The 19960-nt window shown below is 42.3% G+C and overlaps 1 protein-coding gene and 1 long non-coding RNA gene across 2 annotated transcripts in view; both read right to left on the bottom strand.

Moving 5' to 3' along the window:
- PDSS2 (decaprenyl diphosphate synthase subunit 2) overlaps positions 1 to 2991 on the bottom strand; it is a 112287-nt gene extending 109296 nt beyond the window's left edge. The window contains exon 1 of the mRNA XM_027693894.1: positions 2567 to 2991. Coding sequence (XP_027549695.1) covers positions 2567 to 2793 — 227 coding nt within the window. The 5' untranslated portion in view covers positions 2794 to 2991. The remainder of the gene's footprint in view (positions 1 to 2566) is intronic.
- A 4126-nt stretch (positions 2992 to 7117) lies between these two features.
- LOC113967586 lies at positions 7118 to 10768 on the bottom strand. Its single transcript, XR_003534227.1, has 3 exons — positions 10679 to 10768; positions 7941 to 8020; positions 7118 to 7559 (listed from the first exon to the last, which is right to left on the bottom strand). It is a non-coding gene; the product is annotated as an uncharacterized LOC113967586 (long non-coding RNA).
- Between the last annotated feature and the right edge of the window lie 9192 nt (positions 10769 to 19960).

Genomic DNA, 19960 nt, shown 5'->3' with positions numbered 1-19960 from the left:
ACTACCGATGACAAAATGCCACCAGTCAAAGAAGGTTAAGGAAAATTAATATTATTTAGACATGACAGCAAACAATCACAATTTGATTGTCACCACTTACAACCTGAAAAACAAATTAGTAGAAACTTGAGAACAGCACACACAATTAATCAATTTTACAGCACATATTTTTCAGATGTTTCATAAATACAAAAATCTCCTTAAGTGTTGGAGTACTTATCAGATGTATACAGTATGTACTCACAGTCTCAAAGATTAGATTTGCAGAACGTATCAATCACTTAAGTATTTAAAAAAAAAAATCACCAAATATTTCAGATATCCATGTTTTAAAGCGTTTGTCTGAACAGACGACAGGAAACCTATGTTACTTTTAAAGCACAAGTAATGAGCCAGAGATTTAAAAGTATTGAAAAAATCCTAGTATTGAAAAATCAAGACCTGTTTCCTAAATTGCTGTGGTAAGTCAGAGGACAGATCTCAGACCCAAAACTAAAATCACTCACGTTTTCATTCAAACATACAACACTTAAATCTCAGAAATAAATTATCAAGATTATTAAGAAAGAACAAGGTCAAATATCACCTTATTGCAAAATGACACCATAAAACAAGGTGAATGAGGCACAATTTGTGCATTGCTATTGGGGTACTACAACTTGGCAGCAGGACATTAACTGTTCTTATAATACAAAGGTCAAGGCCATTGGAAATGCATCTGTATCAAAGCCTTTGAAAATACCAGTGAAGCAAATAAGAACATCCAAAGTAAGGATACAGGGTTTCAGTTTTATGTGAGTATATACTTTTTGTTTCCAGCATGACACATCAGGTTAGTCTGTAGTGTACTCTGAAACATATATGAATTTTAAAAATTAATGGATTTAATCCTGCTGACCCTGGGCACCACTATATTCCTACTGGTGTCTCACGAGCCACAGGCTTATAGAATTAAGCCTGAAGTAGCCCACTTAAAATAACAAAAAAAAAACCCCTACCAACAAACTCTTACATCACAGCTCCACCACAAAATTTTCCACCAGGCCCCAAAATGCTGCATTTAAATTTAATTCACAAATAAACCAGCAACTACAACACATTGAACAGGCACTCTAAAGCGAACATCGAAGTTCCACTTTAGCACTGCAGGTCTCTATGATACTTCTATGACTGTGGTGGAAACTTAAGAGCCCAAATACATTGTGCTTCGGTCCTCCTATTCCCATAATTCCATCAACTGACCTTACAAAGACAGAAAAACATTTTTCTCTTGTCCATCCTCTTTATCATAATATCACAACCTCCAGTTATAAACAATTCGATAAGATCCCCTCCACCAGCATTTTCTAAAGTCAAGTATTTTCCATTTTTTATTGACAAGTTGATTTGTTTCTTCCAGAAAAGTCTACTTAAATATATAAATCACCCTTGCTGAAAATCATGTTTCTTTAAAAAAAGCTATGTTTGTCCCCTGTACTCATTTTGTTCACTCAAGACAATCAGATTTAGAGACAAACAGCTTGGAAAACAAATCTTGTTGTTATATTATTACACCATAATTGTGGAGTTGGTAAAGACCACTATACAGCTACAATTTCTGTTCTTTAAAAGAAAAGCAGAACATCTGTTTTAAACAAATGCTAATTGTCCTCTTACACCTGTTTAAAAATACTATGCCTACTGAACTTGGATTCTATTAATGTTGCTATAGTTGCAGTCATAGCAAACACAGTTCTATCAAACAAAAAACACCAAAAACACAATCAAAACGCTCAAATCCACAACCAAAAAGCCCTTGGAAAATTGCACTTTTTTTTCTCTTCATTTTGGTAAGCTTCTGGAGTTTTATTGTATATATAAAAAATCCCACTGCCATTCAGTTCTTGTTTTACAGTCAAAGAAAACGCTGCTCAACAATCCCCATTTCTGCTTATTGGCAGGAATGCAAGTCTTCCATTAGTTTGCCTTAAAAACTGAAAGAGTGGATAAAGAGCTTAACAACCCTAAAATTCTCAACAACATAAAAAACTCGCAGCTCCCAGCTGGATATTCCAAAACAGACAGGGATTCCTAAAGCTCTTGGTAACAAAATACACAGTTCAGAGCAGTGCCATTTTGAGTTTTTAAGCTGTGTAGTTGCCCCGCTTTTTTCCACCGTTTTTCTTACCATATAGTTCTTAATATTAAAAACACACACAAAACAAACAAACAAACAAAAAAACCCTCACACAACCGGTTTGGGGTTTTTTTTTGCACCGCATGGGGAAGCATTGCACGTGGCGTCATAACGAAGCAACTTCCGAATGACAGTGTATAATCGCAGGGAAAACCTGTTGCAGTAGGGAAAGGAGGATCCCGGAGTAGAGGCGAAACCTCACGGCCCCAGGACAGCGCGTCCCCAGGGACACTCCAGTCACGACTCCGCCTCCGGGCGCCGTGAGGCGATACCGACCGCCGACTCCCGACAGCGAGCGGAGACCAAAACTTCCCCAGAGCTCTGACAAGCCTCCCAGGGCTGCGGGCGGCCCCGGCCCCGCCGAGCCCCCCGGCTTCCCCCGGCACTTACCGGGCGGTGTCGAGCAGCGGGTGCTTGGTACCCACCAGCTTGCGGACCTGCATGGCGATGTTGCTGAGCTCGTCGCTCAGCAGGCACCGCAGGCTCATGAAGGACGTCGGGTAGCCCACGATCTTCTCGGCCTCTGACACCACCTGGCTCCAGGGCGGGCTGCCCGACGACACGGACCGGAGCCCGCCGGTGCCGCGGACCCCGCGCCGCAGCAGGGCGCCCCACATACCGCCTCCCCGGGGAGTCTCCGCTCTCCCGCTACGAGCCCCGGCGGGGCCCTGCACGCCGAGTGGGCACAGACGAGTGCCCGTCACGGAGAAGCGACCCAGCTGTGCCCCGGCCGGCCCTGACCCGCGTTCCCCCCGGCGGCGGCGGCCGGAGCGGGTTCATTTTGCCCTGGGGGCGGCCATCTTGGGCGTCGCAAAACGCACCGGGCCGTAAAGCGCGGGCGGCGGGCGGGGTGAGGTATCTGGGTGCTTGGAGGGGGCGTCTCTTGTTTTCCTGCATCCTCAGCCCTCGTGGTGGGGAAAGGGACAGCGCTTCTCTTTCCCATTCTGTGCTTGTCGCCTCCCGGAGCTTCTGGAGAGGGAGCGCTGCCCGCGCCTAGCTCCTGGCTGGCTGGACATGTCTCACGGAACTGGATGTGCTCAGCCTGCGCCCAGGGTTGTGTAGACAGACTGGCGGAGAAGAGAGTTGAGGTTCACACCTAAAGTGTTCAACCTGTAGTCCTTGGCTACACAGTCATGTTTTCTATAAAACTTCTTCACTGTTACGGTCAGGCATTGGAATAGGTTGGAGTCACCATCCCTGGAGGTGTTTGAGAGGCGTCTGGATCTGCTGCTGGGTGATGAGGTTTAGTGGTTTAGAGGTTACAGTGGTAATGCTCGGTTGATGGTTGGACTGGATGATCTTAAAGGTCTCTTTTGGCCTTGATGATTCTGTGATTCTATAATTGCAGTGTACAGGTGTTTATTTTTTTGTCTCTTCCCAGAGTTGTTTGGGGTGTGGCACATTAATGCATGTTCTGCCTTTCCTTGTAGGTTCATTCCATGGTGCTCCACTGTGATACAGATGAGGGGTTTATGAACAGCCTACTTGAGAGCTGAAGAGGTACTTACAACCAAACAATTAACATCAAAATTGACAGCTAATTCTGAAGACTTCTGAATCCCACAATTCTACAGTATGGTCTGTGTTACATGGTGTGTCATGTAGTGTTTCATTTATTCTGAGCACAGCCATCACGATGCCTCTTTGCAGCTACCTGCACCCAAAGCTTTTGTGAATTCAGAGTCTGGATTTTCGGTACCCCAGAGGAGGAAGACTGACTGGCCATCTTCAGAAATTGGATTTAAATGACTTCCTCAATCCCACAAATATTTCAGCAAGAATACAATCTGTTCTGTCTTTACAGTCACTTACATTCCTCCTATAACTTCAAGGCTTTGTCACAACCAATCAGGCAGAATTCTGATGAGAAAATTGTCCCATTGACTACATTCACATGAAAAATGAGGGTGTTACATTTCTTATCTTTACCAATACAAGATACAGGTCACTTTATTTTGTTTGCACTGTTCCATGTGATTAAAGAGAGTTACATTGAAGGATACTGTAAAAGAAGATGCAAATAGAAAACAATTGCATCACAAATAAAGATGTCTGGGGAAAGCGCAAATAACTCTTGGAGTTACAAGGGGGAAGCTACTGAAAAGGAACACCCTTACCCGTTTTTCAATGGCAATGACAAGGTGTTTATTGTTCTCATGCCTGAGACAATTCCAAAACTTTAAAAGGTACTGTCCTAAGGAAGAGGCTTTGACTGTGGAGTCAACAACAACTGGACATGCCTGTGGCGTTTTGTAAATGGCCTCTCCCAAACTGGACAGAGGCAAAACTGGAATAGAGAGAACTTGTGAGAACTGGGAAGGTGACATATGAGTTAAGGTTCTGGTGTCAAATCTTTGCTTTCTGTGCTGCCTGTTCACTGAGAGAATAAAACTTTGCTTTGAAGGAGCTGCCATTGAGGCAGTTTAGTTAGCTGGTGTTGCAGAACGAACTGTTGCTAAATAGGGAATTTCAGCTCATAAACACAGTTTAGAAATGACAGAATACAGTGGCGTGTTTCTGTGCAGAAAGAGTCACTCATGGCTAGGCTTTGCGAATGAAGATTTGGGAAGCAGAAAGAGTAAGTTAATGAAAATTGCTGGAGGGATGCACTTAAGAGTTGCTACCAAGACACCTCATGCTGTAATGGTGACAAGTTCCTTGATTCATTTCCTGAACCATATCCATTCTTGCACTTAATGTGGTAACTGTTCTGTGAAAAACTAACATGATTATGTAATTAAAGTCTGCTTAAAATAATGCATATAAACTGAGGAGAATTAGGGTTCTATGGGCAGCAAACCTATCATCTTCTAATGTGTGAGACTTTCGGTTTTCCAAAGTGCTGTTCTTTATGTTAGTCTAAAAAACTGAACACCTCTGCAAACTTTATGTGGAACTCTTCTAGGTCCAAATGTTTTAGGACTAGGGAAAGACCCTTGATATCCACAACACCACACACTGCCACTAGAGCTTCCTCAGGATTCATCAGCAGTAGGTTGATGTTCTTTAAATGCAGCAATCACTGGAGAAATAAAGCAAACACTTTGTCAGTGAGTTTTATAGCTTTTTTTTTATTAGTTTTTGACCACAGAGACTCTTTGGAAAGACTGTGCTGTAATACCCAAGGACTTTCTGTCTCTCACTCTCAGTCCAATCCCTTCATCCCTTTCCCTTCTCTTAAGAACCTAAGTCTTACTTCAGTAGTTCATTTTTAACTCCTGGACCATGCTCATGGTTTCTTTCTTCAACATCCTCACGTCTTTGCCTCAGTCCTACACACCATCAGGCTACTGCTCTTTCATTCTTGTCACAACCTCATCATTTTTTGCTCATCAAGTTCCACTCATCCTCTTGTCTGCACAGCTTGCATCCTAATAATGGGCTCTTCTTATCATACATGTTTATGGGTGGTACCCATCAAATCCTTGGCAAATCCTTTGCCAAATTTCAGGTATAGTGCATGGAGACTTTCTCAGTCATGCAACCCAACAATGTTTTTTAACGGAAGAAAATGTATTTTTTTTGCCAACGTCATTTTGCAAACTGACTGAACTATTTTAAGAATTAGCTTCAGGCTGACACACCAATCACAGAAAAAAAGTCATTACAAATTAGCTTGTATTTGACAGGTATAGGCATCGAAAACCAAGGTTGTATAATGGGCAATGATGGACCAACTTACCCATAGGCATTACTGTTTGCACTGCCTGTTTCTGAAGCTGAGTTTCTCAGTTTTTCTCTCAAAAAAACCATCAGAAGCAAAAGTATCAAAAGTATGATGTACTTACCATAGTTGTGGACAAAACTGCATGCTTTTTTTTTTTCCTTCTTTGCTCATTTCCCTGTAGGATTCAAGAGAAAAACCCACAATATTTCAAGAGCTTCAGTGACTGTACAATAGATGTGTCTATTTCTTTAGGGTCTTACACAGAGAAAAAACCTGAAACTCTTTCTTTCCTCTATCAATTGACTTTTTTAAGCCTCCCCAGGAGGAGAAAGAAGCCATTGAAGGGGGCAAATATCAAAGTTGAAGAACAAAGATAACAGGTCAAGAGACACTTCTGTTTACATCAGCATGCTCTGGACCAATGTACCAGAGAATACATCAAAGCCACTACTAATGCCAGCTCTGGATAGCTTTTCTAGCAAATGAAAGGTGGAAATATTTTTCTGACTACCATCTAAACTAAAACAATTGCAAAGCATTCTCATTTGATTGGGAACATTTGACCTTTCAATCTTTTGTAGTTACCTTGGCCTTATCCAAAATGAATGATGTCCATAGGAGAATGAGCCTAGCAATGTTAATATATTATATTAACTATACTCTGCCTATATAACCAAATCCTCTAGCTGTTGCTTAATTTTTTAATGTGCTAATACTTAGGTGCACTCTAAGACTATTTACAAAAATGCAAACTAACAGAAATATGTCTGTTCCTTCCAAAACATCCAGGTAGTTGATGTTCCCACACACCTCCTTCCCCTCCCTTCCCCCCTCTCTGAAAATTGATTTCCTCCATAGCATCCTTGGGAAGCAGACAGTTATGTTCATTTCCATTTTGGAAGTCAGAAGGTTTAGCGGAGAGTTTGTGTGATTTGTCCAAGGCTTTGCAAAAGCCCTAAGGCAAACTGAGAAAAGAATCCACTTCTCTTGACCTCCTTGTCTGTGTCTTGTCTACAAGGCTGCCTGTCTTCCTACCAGCTGACAGACTACCGACAAGGATGAAGGCCTTATTGATCCCATAGTTAGATGCTGAAAAAACACCATCATTTAACATCAGTTGGTTTCAGTAGGAGTCATGTCCCTTGCACAGAATTTGACACTAAAAGGTATTAATTTTTAAGCCTAAGTATACCAATATGAGAACATGCTGGTTAATAAATAACAAATGCATAACTATTTTTGTTTTAAACAAATACATAAATATAGATGTGATATATAGGGATCCTTTGACGGAGTAGGTGTACGTTACCCTTTGCACATAAAACACAGTAATACAGTAGCTCATCGGTGCACAGCGCAGATGAGAAGCCAAAGCTCCGGGTAGCTCCCAGCAGTGCAGCACAGGCAGTGGGACATGCCCCTCCCATGCCGCTCTCTCACAGAACACAGTTCCCTCTTCACTGGCTTGTCAGTCAGCACTGCAAAAATAGCAAAATCAATTGAAGTCGCTCCATTTCAGCAAGCTGAGTATGAGCAGGGGCAGACAAGTGTGCAGCTGATCACACCCCTCCTTCGTAAAGTCACTGTTTTTTCACCTCCCAACCCAATTTCAATTGTAAGACAACCTCTTAGGCCATTTCCTCTGACAGGCGGAATCCCACTCAGGGGAATTTGGACAGAGACTCTCAAAACAGCAGCGATTTGGAGCCGAGTAATCTACAGAAGAAGGAGGAGGAAGATAAGCACATTGTTAGTTCTGGTCATACGCAATCGAAGCTGACAAAGCATCCATCATCCTGTACAATATTAGCCTTTAAATATTCAGCTTTATCAGTTCGCCCATTCCTAATCCATCATTAACTACCCCATGAAGCCTCAGCTGATTAGCCCCACCTCTGCAGCTTGGCAACCCATTAACTATTTATTATTTGTATTTAATTGAACACTAGCAGCAGTGGAAAACTCCAGCCAGACACATATCAAAACCAGAACAAAGGAAATGATCGCTTGCCTAAGGAGTTCGTGTTTTGGGTAAGAGCGAAATGACAGCCATGCTGAACAAGGGCTTACCTATGTGCCCATTACTAAACTCCATACCTCACAAATCTGTAGATTTTCTATGGATTTTTTTTATCTCATATCCCTTAAAATCACAGAAGATGTGATTTGGGAGGGTCCTGCAGAAAAAAAATTAGGATTTTGTATGTTATGTGAAAAATTGGTAGAAAAACTCTACCTAAATCATGTCATAGTTACTAAATAATGACAGAACCCAGGGATTAAAGACCTAGTATGGCCAGGAAACTGGCAAACATACACAACATGCACATTTTATATGGATTTAAATAAATAAATGGAAAGATTTCTCCATTAAAGTGCTTACTTCTCAGGGACTAAATATACGTAATTTATGAAGTGTTATTTATATTTTGCTGCTTGCTATTCACATACATAATCAAAACACAGATGTAATACTAAATGTTCTTCCTGCTAGTAGGGCTGGGTTTGTTCACTTTTTTATCATTCTCTTTTTATTAGGGTGGAAGGTATATATTCTCCACCAAGGTTGGCTGCGCATTTCCTCTGAAGTAAACTTTGCAGAAGTCACTGGTGCCTTTGTTACGTCCACCTGGGTTTCTGTACCTTTCTATTTATGAGTCCCCTTTGAAGCATGCCTGAAAGATCCAGTTCCCAAGAAAGCCACTACTCACTCCCTGAGCAGTTCTGCACAGCACGAGCACTCTGCACCAGAGATTCAACACTGGCTTGCTGTTTACTGATCAACTTCAAAGCCCAGAACACCTGAGAGATCCGTTTTCTAGGGAACTTCTCTTCCTCTGTGCCCACGCACTGCCTTGCTACCAGGTGAGCAATAATGCCAGTCTGGGAATCAGATATATGAAAGTGAACCTGGATGATAAAGAAAACGGTTTTTCAATTTGAGTTAGAAACCCCAAGTTAAACAAAACCATTTGAATCTATCCTTGTAATTCTGTAATTCTGACCAAAATAATGTATTTCAAGTATAATTACATGGCTCTGGGGAAATTAGAAGGTCTTAATCTGTGTTATACTGTGCTATCAACACACTTCCCCCAGTCTAGGTAAAGCCTTCTGTTAAATATAGGTGTTTGCCAGAACTATTCCCTCTGCTTTTGAATCTATCCTGATGTCAATCCATTGGAGGCAAAGAGTAATGAATCTCAGGGTACCAGGGGTGATGCATTTATATTTACCTTGCACTTGACTCACTTGCATCTGTGCTCCCTTTAATTCCTGTATGTAAAATGCCTGCCCTCCTATTCAGTATATGCTCTAAAATAGTTAATATTTGGGCATTATAGAAATCATAGTTGCTGCTGCAGGAGGACGAGGAAGAAAACTTGATCTAGGCCAGCACAGTTAAGTAACCTATAGAAGGGAAGTTGTAAGCTACTAATGCAAAATAGAATATAAGAGTATTGAGTCAGATTAAAGGAGCATTTGCAGTAGTATACCATCTCCCATAAGAACCTGTAGGAAATGTTTCAGGGAATAGAATGAAAAATCAAGCAAGTAGAGAGAAATATATCCTGTGGTATGTCAGTCCAGCTCCCACCTGACTGCACTTTAGAGGCTTCTTGAGCCAGATGCCCTATCAAGTCTATCATGTTTAATAAATGAAAATGGAGCTATTTCCCAGATCTTCCAAGTCTGTCTCTTCTAAGCTCTTCTTTGAAGCTGTTTAGACTTTTTCTCCCCCAAACATCCCGTGGACATGTGTTCCATAGTTTTAGTGTGCATTACGTGGAAGAATCCCCACTTCATTATGTTTATTTTAAGCCTCCTAACTGCTAGTTTGCATTCAGAACCAATGAGGCATGCCCAAGCTAGTCTAAAAGAACCTTGAATACATCTCCATCCATTTCTGTTTTATTAATTCCCCTCATCTTCCTTCTTTCCTCTCTAATTCCCTCTTTTTAATCCTCATTTCTGGAGGATGTTATAAGCGATAAAGGCGTCTGATTTACAAATGCATGCCTATTACATGCCAAAATTCAAATGACCGAAAGCATGGCAGTCCTTCAGAGACCCACTCTTCCACAATGATGTCACTTACTTGTAAGTTTAGCCTTAAACTTCGGCACCTCAGTTCCTTTCTGAGCTCTTGAGTGACAGTGACCTGTTTTTCAGAGGTGCTTATCACCCACCACTTCTTGGGGGGAGCTGCAGGCATTTCACAAGCACCAGAGAACACTTTTACGCAAAACATCTGCCTGGCTCTGGGCACTCGAGTATTAAATTGTTATTCTGGATACAGCTTCACAGTGTATTGAAACAGGAAATCGTCAGCCCTGGAGTGAAATTAAGAACCTTAGGACTGGCAGTGCAACCCTTACATATGGTGATTTAAGGTAAGCACTACTCGTGAAATAAACATTACTAAATGTGAATCTTGCCATTTTTTAAGGATCAGTGGCAATTGCTACAGAGGAGAATCATCTTACAGGTTTTGTGTACTATAAATATATACATCTTTGCTATATCAGGAGTCCTGCTGGGACATCTGATTTTCAGTTTTGTATGTTTCCACAATAAAACATACCAAAACTTTAACTTACATGTTCACCTGCACAATCATCTAATAGATACACTTCCCTTTTGGCCTTTAATTTTTCCTCTTTCTCTGTTCCTCTCCTGGAATTTGCTCAGACCTATTCTGTAGCCAGAAGTGGGTGGAGGTTTATCTTCAGTGTACTCCTCTTTGCATTTCTTTTTGCTTTCTCGCCACCTTTCTATGTGTCAGCCTTGTTCCAGTTCCTCTCTGGAATGGCATTCAGAACTCCTGCTCTCACTGTTTTAAGCTGCTTTCCCACATGCTGCTTTTCACAGAACACCTTCCAGCCACTGATTTCCGAAGCACAGATGCTTGTTCACTTGCCACGATGGCAACAACAGCTCTAAAAGAAACATATCGTGTCTCCTCCTGCAATTCATGCACAAATGCCTGACATGTTCTGCCTGGAGAAAGCCTTTCAATTTCGAATTTCCTTGCTTTTGTGGAATCTGTGAAAAAGCCTGATAAATTACAGCTTTGGCAGTTATTTCAAATAACTTTATTTGCAGCCAGCTGAGGGAAAACCTATCTATGGTGCCATCCCTGTGTTCTTTCAAAGGTCATCGGTGTTTCATGAGGGAGCTCAGAGTCAAACCAGTTCAAAGGGAGGCTCACATTTCATTTTTTTCCAAGAAGGTTAGATTACATGTTCTAATGGTAACAGGACTGTCCTACAAGACATAAGAGCTGAATTCTAGTTGAGGCCACGAGTCTCTTCAAATACATGTGTTTTGTCACTTTATCTCTCTCCTGATGATTTCTCATCTGCAAAATAGCTGTAATACTAACTGGCAGTTGTAATATTAGTTGACAACAGACAAGAAGAACCCAACTAATCTTATGGGTGAAAACATTTTGAAGTTCGCCTTGGACCTTGATTTGGTGTTGGCAGTTCAGGCAAAGCCAATAAACCTCAGTCTACAGCTCCTTGCACTAGGACTCCAGAGACATTAGATGTGACACATGTACAGTATGCAGAAAGCAGTTTCTCACTTTGTCCTGGGGGATGGGAGGAAGCAATAATACAGAGCCTTGGCTCTGCAAGCCATTGCTGCCTGAGTTTGCAGGTATGGTGAGGCACCTGGGGACCTCTAGTGATACTCAGAATAAACCCCAGTGTGGCAGGGTTTGTCATGTTTACATGGGCAGGATTTCAATGCATGCTGATAGAAATATGCTTGGAGTTCCTTACCCTATACTCCCAGAACTTACCCAAAGCTGAAGTCTCATGGCAAGTCTTTGCTGGGCCGTGTGGGTGGGATGGAAATTGCATGTGACCGTCTCCCATCTGCACCTTCTGGTGACCTGAAAGGAAGTGGTGAAGACATGTCAATTCTGCTTTAACTAGTAGCACTGTGAAAAGAAATCGATAACCACACTTGAGTTCAAGAGTCTTGGATGGAGACAGATACATACACTGATCATGTTTTAAGGCAAAAAATCCTATCTGTGTAGACAAGGATTCTCAGGACTGCCTTTGAGCAAAATCTATTTTTGGTTATGGCAGTAAGAGACATAGATTATTATAATTAATGTTACGTGCATGATTTAATTAAGAAAAGCCATGCAGTTCAGGAAAACGAAATATTTCCAGATAATAGTATTACTGATTACTTAGAAGATCATAAATCAAAGCAAATTTAATAAGATGCAGAAGAATAGGCTGAAAAGAATCTCATGAATTTCAGCAAAGAAATGTGAAATCCTGCACCCAGATCAGGGCAATATTTGTAGTAATACAGGTGGGGAAGCAGCTGGAGAGCAGCTTTACAGAGAAGGCCCTGGGGACCCTGGCATTTAACAAGCTAAATATGAGCCAGTAGTGCAGCCTTAAAGCAAAGAAGGCTGGGATGTATTAGGAAGAGAACTGCTGGCAGGTTGAGGGAAGTGATCCTTCCTCTTTGCTCAGCCCTGGTGAGGCACATCTGGAGTACTGGGTCAAGGCCCAGGCTCTCCAGTGTGAAAGAGGCATGGACACTCCGGAACAAGGACAGACAAGGGCCTTGGAGATGATAAAGGGACTGGAGCATCTGATGTCTGAGGGGAGGCTGAGAAATTTGGCACTGTTCAGCTAGGAGAAGGGAAGGCCCAGGGAGATGTACAATCAATATGTATAAATACCTGACTGGGGAGAGGCAAGTAGAGAAGATGGAGACAGACTTTTTGCAGTGAAAGGACAAAGCATACATAGGCACAAATTGAAATACAGCAAATTCCACATAAACATGAGAAAAAGGGGTTTTTTACTATGAAGATGTTCAAATTCTGGAACAGGTAGCCCAGAGACGCTATGGAGTCTTCATGCTTGGAGATATTTAAAACACGAGTGGACATAGAGCCAACCTGCTCTGCTTTGAGCAGGGAGATGTCCAGAGGTCCCTTCCAATCTCTGCTGTTCTAGGATTTGCTGAATATGTGCCCCAGTCCTGAATGTATTTCTGCATTCCCAAGATATGTTTGGATTTTTTGGCAGACTTTTCACCACAGAAATGTGAAGGCATTGCCACTATGTATCAGGATGTGTAAAATGAATGTAAGTATAACTGAGAAGATCAAGAGATTGAATCACATCATGTAGGATTCCAGGGAATTACTGGCAGAAAAGCAAGCATTGCACTAGAAGAGCAATTGTCAAATAATGATGTGTCAAAGCACAACTTTACCCAAGTCTAAATCATTAGTACACGTCAGTGTAGGTACCTTGACATGTTTCTTTGGGTCCAGGAAACAAACGAATAACCCACTGTATCTTGTATTTGCAATGCAGGGGGTAATTTAGACAAAATAATGTAATGTTTTTGAACGCACGACAAGAAAATTAAGGATGAAGAAACTCCAGAATGACTTTCTGAATGAAAAGAACCTGCAATTGCTTTCCATCCCTTGACAGATGTTACTTAAACTGACATACTATATCATGCAACAAAGCTCATAGGGGAAATACAGGATTAAGAGAAAATGTATAAACCGCTATCGTTATTGCAAAAGATTCTTTTATTCTTCACAGAAAGACGAAGAGACGAGGGATGACTTTTAGGAAGAACTTGATGTAGATTACTGTAACAATATTTTCAGGAATCAGCACAATTAATCTATTAAAAAAAAAGTGAAGTTAAAAAGAAGGGAGAAGTTTCTGCTGTTTCCCAATCCTACACAACTTCTCCCCCTTGCCTTACGTCATTGTAGCATCTGGTAGACTTACACATTTAATAAAGTAAAACAACAAGACTCTCTCCTGCCTTTTTCTGCATGGAGAAGTAAAAGAATGGGAAGAGGTGGAAACAGTAATTCTAAAAAAGTTATAGGTGAAGAAATGAATGTGCCTTGGCTGTAAATATTCTCAGTTCACCTCAGAGGGAGCTTTACAGCTGTAGGACTGCTGCAGAGGGAATGAGTCTCCACCTCTCACTGGTTTTGCTTCTAACTTTGACAGTTCCCTGCTTTCAATATATGTGAGAAACAGGGGCACAGCACACAGAGAGTAGGAGGGTATCTCAGGTCAGAATTGTGGGTATCAGCCACCAGGAAAGAAGAAGCCCTTAAGAAAGTAGGGCTTGGTATATGCTCTTACCAACCTGTATGACAAAGCAAGCAGATCACTGTTTTGGACCAAATGGACCTTCAAAAGATTCATAAAATCTCTTTTGAAAAGATTAATTTCATTCTGAGGTATAGGCCTTAATCATAATGGAGTCTAGAGGCTGTAAACCCATAGTTTGTCACAGCAAAGTTATAATACATCTAAGTTTCTTGCTCATCTGTGTGTCCTTAATTTCCTTCTACCTGATCTTTGGCATTATATTTAGTATGAAAGCATCACAGAAGAGTCACTGAATAACCATAGTGATAGAGCGTAGCAGTAGACAGATAATAAAGATTTTTCCCCAAAGTCAATACTGGTGTCCAGGGCATATTTTTACTAATTTGGTTTTTAATGCATTGCTACCTTTTAAAAGGTTTAATATTGATTGATTTTTAATGGTGTGGGTGTTTTCTGATGCTAAAGACTTCTTCTTGCTTACTTTTGGTGTGGGGAACATGAGAAATTAAACAAGAAACAAAAATACATTGTAAAAGAAGACTTGAAAATATTTAACAAAAAAATCAGAGCAACAAGTTAACATTTCTTTCTGTTTATCAAGTTATGTGAAGATTCAGGCCAGAAGAGCAATTGTTATTAATGATTTCATGAGTTAAATAGTTTCTCTCTGTTTGCCAGAACTTTAAAAAACATTAACAGTATTAAGGCTCTGCCTTGCCATTAAACTGTACAGATTTGACACTGATACCCTAAAGGAGCACAAAAAATGAAATATTAATCAATATCAAAATACCTCCAAACATTTCCAGACCTTTGTATTTGGAAAGCCACCACAACTCCCATTACAACTGCTATACTGTGTCTGCTTTGGAGAGGCTACCTCTTGCCATGTTGCGGAACAGCCTCCAATCGTCTAAGAAAACTCTGGATTGAGATTAGTATCCACAGCAGAAAGGAAGCTACAGATACTACTGTGTGTGAGTAATGCTGTGGGCGTTTGTCCAAGCTCAGGAACGAGTGGAATGTGCCCCTTCTCAAAGATATGGGTGAAAAAACATCACTGAAGTGGAAGTGGGGATTGGGTGGAAGTGAAGCAAGGGAGAAGTTCACATATATGTTTTCCATGTGTACAAAAATGGCTGGGTGTACTTAAAAAAACCTCCCAAATATTGGGAGCCATTTTTTTAATTATTCAGTGCATTTATTTGCTTCTAATGGCACAAATAATCTATCTCCTGAGCATGCTATACAAAAAGTCAGAGGAACATTTCCACTTCAAGTCAAACGAAAAAAAAATCAACATAACGGAACTTTTCTGTGAACACACATAATTAATTTCTTTGTTTAATTAAACACTCCAGCAAACCAAATACCTGAATTTAAATTGCTGTTTATTATGGCTTCCCCTCGGATACAGGTGAAAGAATGCATAGACATATGTTTTCCACTCTGACTGACACCACTAAGCAACCTGATGGAGAGCTGACAACACCCTGGCAAGTAGGGAATAATAAGGTAAATTATCAGCAATGTGAAAAGAACCCAGTTATGAGCCGCACCTTTACTTTGGCCTGCAACGTCTGGGGCTGTTACTTGGGGAAGAAAAAAAAAAAAAAAGAGAACAGCCTCCCTTTATACCTTCAGCTTTCCCCCGTGTGTGTGAGTGTACGTGTGGGTTTATACGTGCATAAACGCACGCAGACTGGTGCTTAAACACGTTTCGGTGTCCGAGGCTCCATGATGCGTTTCCCGCTGTGCTGAAAAGGAGCAGGACAGGAGGGGGAGCTCTCGCCGCGGCCGCTGGGATACAGGGATGCTGCTGCTCGGGCCGGCGGCGGTGGGGCCGTGGCCCCTTCGCCCGCCCGCCGCTCCCACCTCCCACCGGGCAGCACCGCGGCTCCGGGAATGACCCCGCTTGTCCCGATTTTGCCTCTGAAACCGTCACGTTGTTTCCAGTGTGCTCCCAGAGCGCCGTTTGTTTGTTGCCGTTGCCTCCTAAAACCTTTCGCTTTGAAGGCGTTGTGCCGCTTTACATATTTACCAGCTGGAAAAATCAGGCCTGCTTGTTTACTCATCCTCCTCAGCAGGCAAAATCGAGAAGAAATACCTCAATAATAATATTAAAGAGACTCACACATTAATAAAGACCAAATTGAAGAACTTGTAGCAAAGTGTTGCTTTTGTGTTATCTAAAAAAGCAGCTCTGGTGCTTGGATAGGTACCCTTTTAAAACATGTAAATACTAATAAATAGGCATATGAATAATAAATTAAACTCAGGATGATTTATTTTAGGCAACTCATTTGCACCTGTCATTTTATGAACTATATTTGTTTTTCAGAAGTTCAAAGTACTGTGCTTGCAAAAATCCAAGTGCAATTTCAGAGCTGGAAATGCAAAGAACAAAAATATGGAGCTTGGCAGGGTGCCTTGGGTGTAAAACATGTGCTTGGGCAATGGAAGGAAAAACTCAGATTCTTGCCATGACTCAGACACAGCAGGGTCCTGAACCTCAGGCTTGCAGGTGACTTACAGACTACTGAAAGGCAGAATCCCAAAGTTTCTTCCCAGTTTTGGAAGTGGCCAGTGAGCTAACTGAAAAAACCAACCAGCTTCAAACCCTTGAAACGTCAAGACAATGAGGAACTTTCTCTGTTGCACTGTGGTTAGAGCATGCACTCTAATAGATTGATTTAAAATCACCCTAGAAAGTTCACATGGAATTTGGTCTCATTAAACTCAGGAGTAAAATCTTCACTGATTCCCACAGGACCGGGATTTCATCTTTGGCTGCAAACTGCTTATTGATACCACGTACCGGTATCTCTGTCTGGTAAAATAAATCTGAGCTGTCCTATTGTTCCAATCAGTCACCTTTATTCACCTGCTTAAGATGTTTGCAGAATCCATACTGAGAACTACTGAACCAGGTTTCTTTACCAAAACAACAGGTTTTCACAAGAAATACGTGCTGTCACAGTTCAGTAAATGTATTTAATGTTAGGGTAATGTAAATACCAGATTTATTTTCTCATAGCTCTTTGGAGATGTTCAAATCAGTGCCACTGTATGGCTGACAAATTTGTGGCTTCCATAAATTCTGATATTCTGCCTCCCCTTATGAATTCATGAGCTACCATTAAAACCTGAAAGCATTCCTTTTTGTTGGTCATTCCCTCCCCAGTAATAAGTGGAATAATTAGATGGTTTCCAAAACTTATTTCAGTACCTCCAATGTGTGTCGGATAACATCTGAGCACTCTAAATGCATGAACTTCTCTGTTAGCAGTTGATGGTCCTCCATATGCTATCACTAGAAGAACAACACTTCTGCAGTGTAATAATATGCAATATGTAAAGGTAATAACAGCTCTAGAAAAGCAGGAATCGTGACAGTTGCAGAAATAACCTGCTGTAAGATGGAGATATTATTGTTAGGACAGAGAGGTAGAATTTTTGTATCCAACCCAATCCTATATTAAATACTGAGAAAAACAGGATATGCTTTAAGACTGTGGCTTTCATCTGGTGGTTGATGAGATACTGGGGGATTGGAGGTTCTTTTTAAAGAGCTGAGAAAATGAGCCTACTGTCAGGAGAAATAAGTTCACATCTCCATTCAAAAGTATGCAGAAAAATACTGTGAAAAAACCCCTATCTGAAAGCCACTACTTCTGGTGATCAAGAAGTGAGAATCGGCATTCAGAACTGGTAACAAGGGGGGTGTGAAGTGCTTCAATTTGCAACAAAATCTTCAGATGTTACTCAGGAAAACTGGACTGACAGATTTGGTGCTGAAGACATTAATTTTGGTCTACTCACTATAATCTACTGAAGTTAATTCACATTATCCAGGCTTGAAAATACATTCTCTAAAGTATCTTCCAACATTAAAAGAAGTTCTGTTTGTGCTGGGAGTTTGAGATTAATCTTTTTGATAGATTGTCAACTCAAACCTGTTAAATTTATGCAGCCAAACAGTGCTTTATTACAATATACGTAGTAGGTGTTGAGAGGTAGTCTTCTGATGTTTCACTGAACAAGAACCATTTGAGGTAATACTCTGTTTAAGCAGAGTAAAGTTAGGGTTTTCATTAAAATTCTTCTATCCAATCTACAGAGAAACTGTATGAACTGTATCAACCTGTCTAATACAAGAATTAATTTTGCCTTTTCCACTTGAATGACTGGATTTATCAGCAGTGTGGTGGCCATTCAATGCAGAATAGTTGTCTACAGTTGGCTTGCCTTTTACAGCCAAAGGTTTCAAAGAGCCATGTGAGATTGTGTTTAAAAGCAACTTCCCCTTGTGCTGCCTATCTTATCCCTGTTGTGTGAAAGAATACATTGAGATTAATGGGAATATCTTATGTACTTGATAAGAGCTCAACTGTACCAATTCATTTGTAACAGAATACAGTGAACAAAACATAGAGGTGAGGTTGCTGCTGCTGGTGGTGGGGCACAGAAGGAGGGAAACCTCCCTACTAAGCACCATCCTTTGGAGGTTGCCTGTAGGCACAAGTTAGTTTCCACAAGTTTCAGAGGTCACTGTATTTTAAAATATTATAAGCAAGAAAAAAATAAACCTTGGTTTCTTCTCATACTTGCTGCTGGTGGGTCTGAGCCCAGACCTTGTGTTTCTGGGGTTCGCAGAATGGACAAAGCCCATAGCACAAGCCCTGCTGCAGCTGTACTCCTGCAGCTCTTCACTGCCAGCAGAGCCTTCTCGAGGGTCTCTGCGAGGTCCTGTTGCTCTGCGAAAACAAACGATCAAGGCTGTTTTTTTCCCAACATCTGCCTGATTCTTTCAGGCAGTGAGGGGGGAGTGGCATCACCTTCGTCTCACAGCAGCCGTGACCTTACCACTGCGGATGCGCTCTAGGATTTTACAGACAATCTGATTGCTATCTCACCTTTTGATGCTCTATGCTCTAACAGCTAAGACTATGCAAAATTCCCATTTCTTCTTATTTTCAGCGTCCCGGGGGAAAATGTGCCTCGTGTCTCCAATCGCTCTGTCATCTGAAGCAGGCAGGCACGGCTCATTTTAGTCACGAAATGAGCAAAGTTGTGCTCAACTTTTCATGCTGAAAAGTGCCAGTGATTTAAAGCTTCGGAAACAGAGAATGTAAATTAGACATTGTTGTACGCAAAATGAACTTGTCTTTGACAGGCTAAACAGATATTTTTTTATGGGGAGCCTACTCATATCCACATATCTTTCGACCGTGGGTTTGGGTGCTTTTATAAAAAATGTATCATTTTAAGGTGTACCGCAGTCATAATGAGAAACCCCGCACGATTACAATTTAGACTAACGGAACAATGGACACCCCCGTGCCGTACTGTGTTGTACCGGGTAATCAGGGACTGCCAGGGAAAGCGGGAAAGCACAGCCCAGGAATAATCAATGTATCGCCCCCAGTGTGCGTTGTAACCCGGCACCTCCTCGCTGAAGTGCGTCCCACCAAACCATTCATCCGCACCTCCCCTGCGCAGATAAAGGGAAAAACAGGAGTAATCAGGCGAAGAGACCCCCGGCTGAAGGTGGCGGGGACGGGACGGGACCCCTCGGGTGTGCGTGGGGGTACCTGGTCCCCCTCCCGCATCCGGGCTGGGGGCGGGGGCGCGCCGCCTCCTCCGCTCCGCTCCGCTCCCTCCGCTCCGCCCGGTGCTCGGCGCGGCACCTCCCCCCTCCGCGGCTCCCATGGCGGGCAGCGGCGGCCGATTCGGTGCCGGCAAGCCCCGCCCGCCGGCGGTCCGGGGCCGGCCTCCCCTCCGCCGCCCCCTCCGCGGCAGCCCGCCAGCAGCGCCACAGCAGGCGCGGGGCCGGCTCGCTCCGCGCTGCCTCCCGCCTGCCCGCCCCGCCGCTCCCATGCGGGCCGGCGGCGAGGCAGAAGATGGCTGACTCGCCGGGGCACCCGCGCCCCTGCCCGCCCGCGACCCCCGCCCGCCCGCCGCCGCCGCGCCCCCCCC

Source organism: Neopelma chrysocephalum, unplaced genomic scaffold (assembly GCF_003984885.1).
Source record: "Neopelma chrysocephalum unplaced genomic scaffold, ASM398488v2 Primary Assembly neopelma1_23, whole genome shotgun sequence".
NCBI lineage: Eukaryota > Metazoa > Chordata > Aves > Passeriformes > Pipridae > Neopelma > Neopelma chrysocephalum.
This window is presented reverse-complemented; position numbering and strand designations above follow the sequence as displayed.